Here is a 12,737-nt window from a genome sequence, read left to right as displayed (position 1 = left end):
CGTTAGAATTACGGGCAACTTAGACTCTCCAGTCTGTATACGTTTGATGACGTTATTTAGATATGCAGGGTCTTGTAGTGGCGTATCGAAAATTACTCCCAGTTCTCAGGATCAGTACAATGAGAGATGCTGTTCCTGTCCATGTGCGTTATCGGTTTGACCCTTGGCAGATTAAAGATAATGCAACGTGGTCCGTTGGTTGTAATATTGCCCGACTTCACATTTCCCAATTCTTAATAGGCGGCATGTAACGCGATAAAATATTGTAAAGCTTGGTCCATGTTCCCGATGTTAATGTATACATGTAGATTTGTATAAGACAAGATACACAATGCAAGATGTACATAATTCAAATGTCAAAGAACATATTGATGGCATTTGCCGTGTAACATCATATACTACTCAAAACAAGGTTAAGAACACTTGCCATGACAGATCAACCACTGACATATGAAAGAATTGAGTATTCTTTAATTCTTTTTAGTAGCATATATTTAGATTTTAACCTGACAAACAATGTATTTAGAGAGTATTGTCATGACCCGACACGCGCTGACGGCGTAGTGGTTATTCAAAACTCATATTTATATCAGGGCCATGCAACAATCAATTGTTTTCTGCAAAAGTCCGTGGAATGTATTAAACTCACCCACATCTGTACAGTTACAATGTGTCAGTGAACAGTGAGATGATTCCAGACCCTAAACAATGACGAAAACAACATGACCCCCCGCCCATTATTTTATATGGGTCGCCCCTTAATGATAATAAGGAGTGGTTTTAACAATTTATTACTGACGTTTCACGTCTATACTTTTGGTCGCTTTCGTATCTCATGCTATGGCTTTCTCATCTATTGTTATCTCAATCTCGTCTCGTGCTATGTTTTCTCGCCTCTTGTTCCCTGCGAGAAACACAAAATTGCCTTTGCTTTGAAAAACTATACAAACATTAAAAAATATTTGTTGGGATAAGTAAAATAAACTCACCAGCAACACTTTCCGCTCATTGATATAACATTTCAAAGCCATTGTTGCAGTCCTCACGCCTGAGATGGCTATTGATAAATAGTGTCCGATTACACTGGTGGTCAAAGTTGATATATCCTGAGCTGCGATCTATCCCAATTCAGAGTAATAGCAGCAGTGAAGCGTGCTTCACAGATATATATGTTAGATGAAGAACAGGTTCACGTTTCTTTCTCGGTGTAGCTGCATGGCTGTATTCCGGACATGGGTGTTTGATTAACGGTATTTTTATCGGCTGGTATGTGTCAAGACTCTTTGAAATCAAATGCTACCTGCTCGTATTATAATCGACCACGTGTAGTTATATTGTTTAATTGCTGCAAGGTGAGATATGGTGTCACTGTATGCGATTATACTACTGTGACTAATATGCGACATTGTGTAAGTATACCTTTACCGTGAATATAAGTAAACATTGCGTCATGTCACGAGAACAGCAAATGGCCCAGCAGGTCCCATTACAACACATCAGCATCTCATTAAGGGCCATGTCATAGAAGGAGGTATGTCATGATTATTTGAGTCTTTTGTTTCACAATGTACTTGGACTGAGTACCCGATGCCCCAAACTTTCATTTCGAACCCACTGCGTGAGCCGGAGGTTTCGAATGTTTCTGCGTTTGTATGTTTGTCCATCTCGTAGTTGCAGTAAAAAACGATATTCACCACTGATCCAAACTCTACGCCAGTAGGTAGAGTAGGTCTTCAGCAACCCATGCTTGCCGTAAAAGGCGACTATGCATGTCATCGATACCAATTGCGTGGATCGATGCCCATGATATCAATCACTGGATTGTCTGGTCCAGAGTCGATTATTTACAGACCGGCGTCATATAGCTGGAATATTGCTAAACAACAACAACAAAAAAAACAACAAACAAAGCACTCCCGTGCGAGTTACTATATACTACCTGGATATTATCATATTTTAATCGATTGCCAGCAATATGTACCTGGCTTCGTCAATTTGTTTGATCTTTGTCGGTGCCAATTATCTAGCTGGCTTCCATTTGCCTTGTGCTATTTCTACTCTTTTACCCATCAGTGCAAATTACCCCCGGCCATTGTTCCATTGCCAAGTACCAATCATTGATAATTTAGTCCTGGCTTCCAGGTGTCCATAACAAGCAGCGCTAATTACTGTAAAGTGTTGGATTCCATTGTCTATTGCTAATCACCTATCAGCACCAATTATATGTTGGCTTCCCTTGTTAAGTTTCCACCTTTTATTATCTTATTACTTTTGTTGTTCTTACATGTACATTCGTATATATGCTATCTCTGCCTCATAGAATTCGATAAATCTATCTCTTCTTTACCCTACTCTATTCTAGGTTTATGCCCCCTTATTCACAGTTTTTTTGGGTATGGTGATTTATTATTATTCAACCTTATTCATACTTACTTTCCCCACCTACCCCGACTGCGAAATTGTCTAAGGCAGAAGCGGTCGTTAAACCCAAATCAGTCAGTCATAGAATTCATTCACCTGATGAAGAAGTTAGCATATACTCTGAAACGTTGTGTTCCTCATAACAAAGACGTTGTCATCCGTAAATTCTCTTCCTTATGTGTATCACTTTTAAATGCCTTTCAAAGACTTGATTCATCAATAATACCTAATGGTGACGAGAAATACTCAATGTTGTATTACTGGGTGTCAGTTTACATATATGATTGTTGTACCTTCTGATTATGAGGGGCGGTCGGGTAGCCTAGTGGTTAAAGCGTTCGCTCGTCACGTCGAAGACCCGGGTTCGATTCCCGACATGGGTACAATGTGTGTCCCCCGCCGTGATATTGCTGGAATATTGCTAAAAGCGGCGTAAAACCATACTCACTCACTCTGATTATGAATATCTGCTTGTGTGTTACCGTGAAGATCCGTTTGATAGCACCAAACCGGTACTTGATTGTTCAGAGATTAGTTTTAAGTAACATTGACGATTCTATTTGAGGATTGTTAAATACAGCTTCTACTACAGTATCATTGGGTATTAAAGATATCCTCTGACAGAACCCTAGGTGTAGATAGACCAGATTAACACGGCATAGCTGCAGCACAGATATTTTCTTTAAGCCCCGTATAATTATATAGTTCGTACTAAACCACATGCAAAAGTCATGTAAGGCGCATTGTAAGGCGTCAGCTTTTAGTGCAGCCCGTGAGCAAGGCCACAGTGATGGCATACATGTACTTTAAACACCAGGTGGCACTGTAATAAAATATTTTTCTTCTTCTTCTTCTTCTTCTTCTTCTTCTTCTTCTTCTTCTTCTTCTTCTGTACTAAAGATTATAATCAGATCTAATCTAGGAATCAAAGGATCCTGGCGCGACTAAGAGACACAACTCTGCACTTTGCCTCCACTCCTTATGATGTTCTTAATATATTCATATTCAGACTTTTTAATCATCAATAATCAACGCATGGTAAGCAGATATTTTTCCCACGAGGAACACGACAGAGATCAATGTCATCAACAATGGATTACGTCATAAGTCCTATGTCGTCATTCGACCTTGCCTTCGATTCCGCCAGCATCAGAAGGGGGCTATTTTGGAGCTATGACAACGTCAATTTTCAGAATCTGTCTGGTCATGATCATGTACGTTATAAATGATGGTGCAATGACTAATGCTGAGGGGTATGCAGCTGGTAAAGACTCTTGTAGTGTTCGATTCACCATCCCTTTGCAACCTGTCGTGTGTTTCCTCGTTTAAATCACTGTCGTCTTTCTCTAAACATAAGCACGAAATATCAACGACCCTAGTCTGTCATACAGACCCTCAAACAAATTTAGCCAATAAAGCCCATGCAAGTCTATAATATTTGGCAAGTCTAGTTTCAGGAAATTAAGAAAGTCTCTTGGCTCGTATATTTTATAACCATAGTTTTCCAACAGTTTTTTTGGTAAAATATGTTCATTTCTGATTCTATATGTTAGTCTACCTCGACCCCTATATCCTGTTGACCCATGAAGCGCCCGCTCAATCCCCCGAGTCGACAGCGCTGTAGACAAACGCCATGTTTGTAAATAGTAGGTGAGGTGAGGTGAAATGGGGTTTAACGTCGCGTCCAAGATTATTGCACTTATATAGCGACGTGCATGCACGTGTGTGTGTGTTTGTTGCTGCCTTGTACTAGTCCGGACTGATGCCGATTTATAGTGTTAGCTCACTGAGATACCATACCGCAGTTTAACATGAATACCCCACTCAGACACAGTATACTGACTCCGAGCCGACCAGTCCTTGTTTTAACCCCTTAATGCCGAGCGCCAGACAGGGTAACAACAAGTACCCTCTTTTAACGTCTTTTGGTATGACGTGGCCGGGGACCTTCCGCTCTCCGGGCGGACGCTCTACCACAAGACCACGGTGGCGGCTTGTAAATAGTATAATTCTAATCCATTTATTAGATTTTACAAAAAAGATCCCCTTGATAATATACCTTATTATTGGACATTAGAGGAAATATCAAGTTGTTTTATGCAGATAAAGCACGTGATGGTTTTCTCCCATGACAGCTGATAGAACGTACCTACATTCTCAATGTCACGAGTGTTTTTGTTTTAATTGAACAGTTCCCTTGATGTTACATTGAAATATAGCATAACCATATTTGATGTACCTTGAATAAGTGACTGTTTATTAGGGTCGTATAGGTGTGAAAATGGATGGATACATATTAATTGGATTTCATTGTTCTGACGACATCTGGCGTCCGTGGGAAGGCCACGGGCATTTATTGGAATTAACACGCCTGATTTACCTTGAATAAGTGATTTATACTGTAATCATTCACACCTACATCATGTGCCTTGTCTTGCGAAAATGTATGTTATTACAAACTAATTGGATTTCACTGTTTTACTAAGAACAACATTTGGCTAAGGTGGGCTTACAAATAAAACATTTCGTCGCACTGTACTCTATCTGTGTACGATCATATGTTGCTACATATTTTAGAGGCTTTGGACAACATTTAACACTTTTCGCTTTTCAAACCAGTCTTTAATTTTCCACCATGGGGTTGAAAATTCAAATATATACAAGTCCGTTAAATTGCAAAGTCAGAGTATCGACCGCAATTCTCGCACAGCGTCGATTTTCTTTTGTATACAACTAGTTGTACCGTGTGAATGCCCCTTAAGGCAATTATTGCGCTAAACTTTTCACAGAGCAAAATATGTCCGGCCTGCCGGTCCGACCATCAACACCTTCCACACCTTCAACACCTTCCACACCAACAACACCATCAGCACCTTCAGCATCATCAATACCATCATCATCAACACCTTCCACACCTTCAACATCATCAACACCTTTAACATCATCAACACCATCTACACCATCAACATCATCAACATCTTCCACACCATCAACACCATCAGCACCTTCAACACCATCAATACCATCATCATCAACACCTTCCACACCTTCAACATCATCAACACCTTTAACATCATTAACACCATCTACACCATCAACATCATCAACATCTTCCACACCATCAACACCATCAACATCAACAACATCAACAAGACCTTCAACATTATCAACATCATCAACACCTTCCACACCATCAACTCCTTCCACACCATCAACATCAACAACACCTTCAACACCATCAACACCATCAAAACCTTCAACACCATCAACACCTACAACACTTAGCTAAGCTATTTGACAGCTTTATGTAAACTGTGAGCGAACAAAATACTGTCTTATATCCGAACAACATCATGACAGATATATGCGAATTGTACGATTATGTATAACGTGACACATTCGATACGAAAACGTACTTGTTTGATGTCTCGAAAATACTTTTTCAGCTATGACGTCAAAACACGAGGGCGACGATGTCTGCATGTACAAAGATAAAAAGGGGCATAACTCCGCAATGCTTAACTGTAAGCCATTGTATTGTTCGTTTGTTGTTTGTTTGCCACACTCAGCAATATTCCAGCTATATGACGGCGGTCTGTAAATAATCGAGTCTGGACCAGAAGATCCAGTGATTGACATCATGAGCATCGATCGGCGCAATTGGGATACTACGACATGCATCAACCAAGTCAGCGAGCGTAAGCCATTGTAACTCAGTATCCGCCATGGCATCTGGGAAGAATAACACGATGAATGTCAATTTCTATGTCCAAACAAACAGCTGATTATTAAGAGTTTCATAAATTCTATGGCATTTTAGATTATGTTAGTAACAGAACTACATACGTGTACCCATTTTGCAGCTGTGCAATATTTTACTGGGTGAAAAGATATTGAAGAGATATTCAAATTATAATTCAAGATTGAAACAGTTAACTACTTCATGAACTTAATGTATTGTGAAGGTCCGGGGTAGAATAGGTCTTCAGCAAACGATGCTTGCCGTAAAAGGCGACCATGCTTGTCGTAAGAGGCGACTAACGGGATCGGGTGGTCAGGCTCGCTGACTTGGTTGATGCATGTCATCGATCCCAATTACGTAGATCGATGCTCATGATGTCAATCATTGGATTGTCTGGTCCAGACTCAATTATTTACAGACCGGCGTCATATAGCTGGAATATTGCTGAGTGCGGCGTAAAACAACAAACCAACCAACAGAATGTATTGTGTACCCGCACCTCAAAGAAAGTAACAAATATGTACAACGATGTTGATGTTGACGTATACTAATGTGACATCACTACCGGTAACCTCCCGTCATAACATAGCGAGTTCACTGATAGCAGCAGCGGTATATTTTACCGTGGTGCTGGGATGACATATATACATAAATTAGTCATGTAAGTTGAGTAATCAGAATCATTCTGAAATCAAGTTCTCTTTGTTTTTATGTTTCCATTCTCGCCTTGATACTACGTGGAAAGGAAGACCAATACCGTCGTCAATGTGATTTTGGCGTCGATCATGGCGCCACGTGGAACGATTTCTGTTGACTTTTCCAAATATATATCTAGACTCTAGTTATTATTTCCCCAATTTTTGCAACGATAATCGACCAATGCATATTCGTAATAATCTGAGCTAACGTATGCAACACATTGACAACTGAATCTCTCGGAATAGTAGAAGATGTTAAGTAAAACTAGAAGTTTGCTATGTTTACATTTTCACATGAGAAGGCTCACTGGTAGATTTCAGAGCACAGGGTTTGGTTTCACACTTGAATATTTCGGTTGATTTCATTTGGACCGTTTGTATTAGTGACTTAGACAGTGTGTCAGTTGATTGTTAATGGTATGATGAATTCAGGGATCTATGTATCGAAGCTGAGTGTGAAATACATGTGATGTGATAGGCATCTCGCCTGACGCGAAAAGAGCCGTGATTTTACAACACTTTCCAATATGGAGGTTCGGTCCAGAGTTTTTATGTTTCGAAAACGAATAGATCTATAGGGTTATTTGAGTCTGTTCGGAATGAAGATTGGTGTTTGGACAAAGAGCAGACGCTCAATGGTTTTATAATTGAACTTCTCATGTAGCTATACGTTATTTGAGCAAATAATCACATTTCGAACGGGGAATTGGTAAAATGCGAAAGTGGCAATATTTTCGTTGTGGACTATTTTCAGATGTCGTTTGTTGTACATATGCTTGGCCTAAAATAGTTGTTAGTGGCATTACATGATATATACTTTTCCACAGAATCTAACACTGCGACGTGTATTTGTGTGTATATTGTATTTTCATTTTTAGAAACGTAATGGACCTAATGTCATCTTGGTCTACACTACAGTGTACAGTCACATAGCCTGTCGTTTCAAGTAACACTGAACAGTTTAACCTCGAGAATCAGACCATTGCAAATGTAAATATATATAATTTGTTACAGTGTTATTCTACGTACCTACATTTCATAGGTCCTTTATTGAGTGGTGGCACTTAGGATACCGAAAAGCAGAAGTTACCGACGTGAATCGGAGTCGCCATCTTTGTTTACAAATTGACGTGTAAAGATCACGTGATTTTCATACGCGTTTTGATTGGCTGCGTTCATACCACTTGTCGCATAAAAATAGAGCATGGCGATTGTCCTATTTCGTACAACTCACGTCCAACACGTTGCATACGTCAAAAGTTGGATGGACTTGCCCGTTCACACGATAGAACGTGATGCATTCAACAAATTGTATACAACTAGTTGTACCGTGTGAATGCCCCTTTTAATATAGCAATTGCCAATGATGCTGTATCAGAAAACAAAAATGATTTAAATGTTAGGCTGTCTTCATTCATGGTGTGTATAAAACAAAATGACAATAGGTGTTGATGATGTTGAAGGTGTTGATGATGTTGATGGTGTTGAGGGTGATGATGGTTTTCTGAAGTTGTACATTTTAGAACACCACCTGTAAGTAGAACAGTGTGGAAATTTGTATGTGGCAATGAAGTGTTAGAAATTGTTGATGGTTATAACTATCTTTGGTTTGTTTTGTTAACTGGATATTTAGATAATAAACGTATGGCGAAAGCAGTAGCCAGCTCCGTGTACAGGGCTTTAGGCTTACTTATAACCAAGTTTAAACTGCTGTGTGGTAAGAACTACCACACTAAACTATAAACGTATGACGAAAGCAGTAACCAGCTCCGTGTACAGGGCTTTAGGCTCACTTATAACCAAGTTTAAACTGCTGTGTGGTAAAATTGAAATTGAAATCTAAATTGAAATCACGTAAGTTTTTATATTTTCTTTCACGGTGATGCGGTCATTTATCAAATGATGGGCAAGTGAACACTCGATGTTGCTGACGCACCAAAGTCAAACCAAAACAGTATGCTAAAGTTATGAATGCTATCCTGGTGTAACAACGACATTACTAGAGAAACACATTGGAATAATCTTTATTCATGAACATTTCCTACAAATATGACACATAAATATCTGCCAGTTACGACATATACAAAACGTATTCCTTATTGTTCCAGTGGGAGGTAAGATCACACCCTTTATACGTCTAACTGTATACATATTGCATGATTAGTTTGGAAAGATGTCAAAATGCTAAGCATGAACACCTAGTTTACCAAGACAATTCTATTCAATGACGTTGAAAGATAAATGTTCCTCTTTGAAAACTTCATCATATATATAAAACAAAATCACAATGGGAAACAGAGCATTTTTAAAATATCGTATCGCCTCAACTTGTATTACAGATTTCTTTGATCAGATGAAAAATGAATTGGACCAGCGACACATGGATCACTGGTTTTCAGTACTCTCTACCAGTCGCTCACTGGGCTTCGCTGTGCCTGCTGGGGTGGCCTAGTTCTTCATCAGCCACACCTCATTATGTCTGCCAGTCCTTCTGCTGGGTGGGTCAAACTCGGCCTTTAGGAAGTAGCTGTTGTCGTAGAGGGTGGCGTTGCCGATGGCACGTTTCAACTGGGACAGGTGATTCAAAGCTTGTTCCCTGCGAGCGAAGCCGGGGAAATAGCTGAAGCAAAGAATGTATACATCACATATAGGAAACAGATCTCAATGGCAGCATTCTTATACTTAATGAGTATTTTAAGTAACATCTTATTGTAAGCACCGAATAGTTATTGAATATGATTGAATCTATAGGAATCTAGGTATCCAGTCCTGTCTGGAACTTTTCCACCCACAGCTGTGATATAACTGATCTACGGTTCTAAGAGGCCGTAACCCCACCTCGCTAGCTCACAAATGATTGGACATATGTAGAATACTCTCTCACCTGACGTACGCCTCTTTTGCAGGCCAGTTAACGATGGTGAGGTCAAGGCCGAAAGGTGTGGGCGTATCCTCCTGCAGGGCGAATGGCACCATGAAGAACATAGTCAGAGCCCCGTGTGGAGACATAGGAGTTTCTGGTTCCAACTTGGTCAAGACTGGTGCAGTCATGGGGATTTCGATATCTTGAAGAAAATTAGAAAATAGAGACATTAGACATTAGACATGCATAATGTGATCGTCCGAAAGAAGACATTCTCGGAGAGTCATTTAATATTAAGTTATGTTTTTTTTATTTGTTTTGGTCATTTTTTGTTTAACGCCGCACTCAGCAATATTCCAGCTATATGACGGCGGTCTGTAAATACTCGGTTCTGGACCAGGCTATCCAGTGACTGACATCATGAGCATCGATCTACGTAATTGGGATACGATGACATGCATCAACGATGACACCGAGCCTGATCACCCGATCCCGTTAGTCGCCTGTTACGACATGCATGGTCGCCTCTTATGGAAATGATGGGTTGCTGAAGACCTATTCTAACCAGGATCTTCACGGGAGGAATACCACATGTAGTGGTAGTGGTAGTGGTAGTGGTAGTGGTATATTATATCAGTTAACCACCTACTTTGGTTATTTGCTCCTTTGATGTAGTCATAGAGCTTAAGAAACAGCGACCTCTTGACCGCCATCCAGTTGCCTCTGCTGACCACTCCTCGTGCACTCACCCACTTGGATGGTCCGTACCGCCGCAGCTGGTAGCCCTTAAACACACAGGATTATGAGGTGAGGTGAAATAGGGTTTAACGTCGCGTCCAAGATAATGGCACTTAAATAGAGACGTGCATGCACGTGTATATGTGTGTATGTGGCTGCTTGTACTAGTCCGGACTGATGCCGATTTATAGTGCCAGCTCACTGAGATACAATGCCGCAGTTTAACATGAATACCCCACTCAGACACAGTATACTGACTCCGAGCCTACCAGTCCTTGTTTTAGCTCCCACAGAAATGTTTACACTTGATTTTTACGGCCCGTGTTCTTATTTTCGATGGAAAATAACCCTCAGCGCATTAGGTGCCTCTAAATACAAAATGTCATAATACGGAAATAGGAAGTCATGTTTTAGGAATAACACAACACCAATTCGTGGTTAAAATGTTACAGACGCATCTTACCTCTGCCCGCTGTAGAACTTCGAAGGCTGCGCAGTCACTTCCACCACACGAGAGAGGGGTTTGTGCCAAGGCACACGCACAGGTTGCCATAACAACAATAACTATTCCGGCCTTCATCATGGTTTTATGACCTGGTACAAATAATGATGATAATAATAATAATACACACAAAATACACTCACATGTCACATGTAGAGAGGAAGAAAAACATATATGACCTGGGTCTTCAATGATATAGTTTTTTAGCTATAATAACACAACAAACGTGTTTGGTTTCTTTTTCATTTTTGAAAGGGTTTTCTTTGACCTGGTTCTGATTTAGCCTTTTCGTCCTTTCGGAGTTCAATGACATCATGGACCCGTGAAGATTCCGGGGTAGAAAAGGCCTCCAGCAACCCATGCTTGCCGTAAAAGGTGACCATGCTTGTCGTAAAAGGCGACTAACGGGATCGGGTGGTCAGGCCCGCTGACTTGGTTGGAGCATGTCATCGATTCCAATTGCGTGGATCAATGCTCATGATATTAATCACTGGATTGTCTGGACCAGACTCGATTATTTACAGACCGGCGTCATATAGCTGGAATAGTGCTGAGTGCGGCGTTAAACAACAAACCAACCAACCAACCAACCAATGACATCATGCTGGGGTCATAATTACACATGAAACGGTTTTTGTTTTTGTTTTACATAATTGAAAGGACTTTCTTTCTTAAGAATCCTAATCATATGCAATATTCATTGGGAACATAAAAGTCCAAAGTTTAAGACAACATAGGAAACTCCATGAGACCCGGGAACACCACATTCCGTACGCTTCCTGCCAGGAGCGAGCGGGTTTGGTTTCAGTCACATCACTACCTGTCAGCTTGACATTGGGGAAAATACGTTGTAATGTAGGTCATAGACATTTACCCCTTTAGTTAATCCAATGAGGACGGATAGGATTCTTGCACTTCTAAGGGAAACGACTCTGCTAAGCGAATCGCGGCTCTTCAGACGACTGCTCTTTGACTGTTAGAAATGTCTACCAAGTTTCAAATTGCATTGCTCGTGGTATAAAAAATGTAATTTCAGACGGTATCGTCCTGATTAAAGACGTTTCATTGTATCAATACAGTTACAGGTTCATCAACTTAAAAATGTAGACATTTCACGAAATTAGTGATACAACAGAGGCCTAAATTTAATGTACTTACTGTTCTAGATGCCCTTCAGATGCCACAAACCACAGGTGTCACCATTTTAAGGGAGTCATGTTGACATCACGACGTCCCTGATTGGACGATGTTCTTTGAGCTGATATCTTATCCGCCAATACAAGTCCCTCAATTTATCACTGTTCTATGACAGTTATCTCAAGTCTTAAGATTGGACAGTGTCACGTGGATGGTTCTTATACAAGCTTTATCTGTAGCTCGAACATGGCCATCTTGCTGGCCACGTTGATATCTGGTCACAAAGCAGGGCAACCTTGCATTATGTTACGCAGCAATGCGTAATACTCTGACCAAACGCATCAACTCACGCGAGATATCTGTGCATCAGTATTACCGTACTTAGAAGCATTTACTTTGTATACTTTGTACCCAGGAAGTTATCTCGTGCTGATAAGATATTTCGTGTTGGATGCTTCCTGGAGGAAATGAATGTGTATCTAAGTTATACAACGACATATGTTATTGCAACTTAACTCCAAACCAAAACATACATGGTAAGGATAAGAATTTATGGATGAACAACTTCTTTATTACAATTAAGAGCGACGTTTCGGTGTAGGTTCTAACACCGTTATCAAGCAAGTGAACCTACAC

At 40.3% G+C, this 12,737-nt stretch overlaps 2 protein-coding genes across 2 annotated transcripts in view; both read right to left on the bottom strand.

The window, feature by feature from the left end:
• LOC139461973 (prestin-like) overlaps nt 1–1,058 on the bottom strand; it is a 61,976-nt gene extending 60,918 nt beyond the window's left edge. Inside the window, exon 1 of the mRNA XM_071243465.1 lies at nt 990–1,058. Coding sequence (XP_071099566.1) covers nt 990–1,031 — 42 coding nt within the window. The 5' untranslated portion in view covers nt 1,032–1,058. The remainder of the gene's footprint in view (nt 1–989) is intronic.
• Nucleotides 1,059–9,309: 8,251 nt separating this feature from the next.
• LOC139462140 (heme-binding protein 2-like) lies at nt 9,310–11,045 on the bottom strand. Its single transcript, XM_071243644.1, has 4 exons — nt 10,926–11,045; nt 10,374–10,509; nt 9,746–9,926; nt 9,310–9,481 (listed from the first exon to the last, which is right to left on the bottom strand). The coding sequence occupies exons 1-4, from the start codon at nt 11,043–11,045 to the stop codon at nt 9,310–9,312; spliced, it is 609 nt and encodes a 202-aa protein (XP_071099745.1).
• Nucleotides 11,046–12,737: the final 1,692 nt, after the last annotated feature.

Source organism: Haliotis cracherodii, unplaced genomic scaffold (assembly GCF_022045235.1).
Source record: "Haliotis cracherodii isolate W230 unplaced genomic scaffold, xgHalCrac1.p SCAF_15, whole genome shotgun sequence".
Classification (NCBI taxonomy): Eukaryota; Metazoa; Mollusca; class Gastropoda; order Lepetellida; family Haliotidae; genus Haliotis; species Haliotis cracherodii.
The sequence above is the reverse complement of the archived record's forward strand: the minus strand, read 5'-3'. Positions and strand labels throughout refer to the sequence as shown.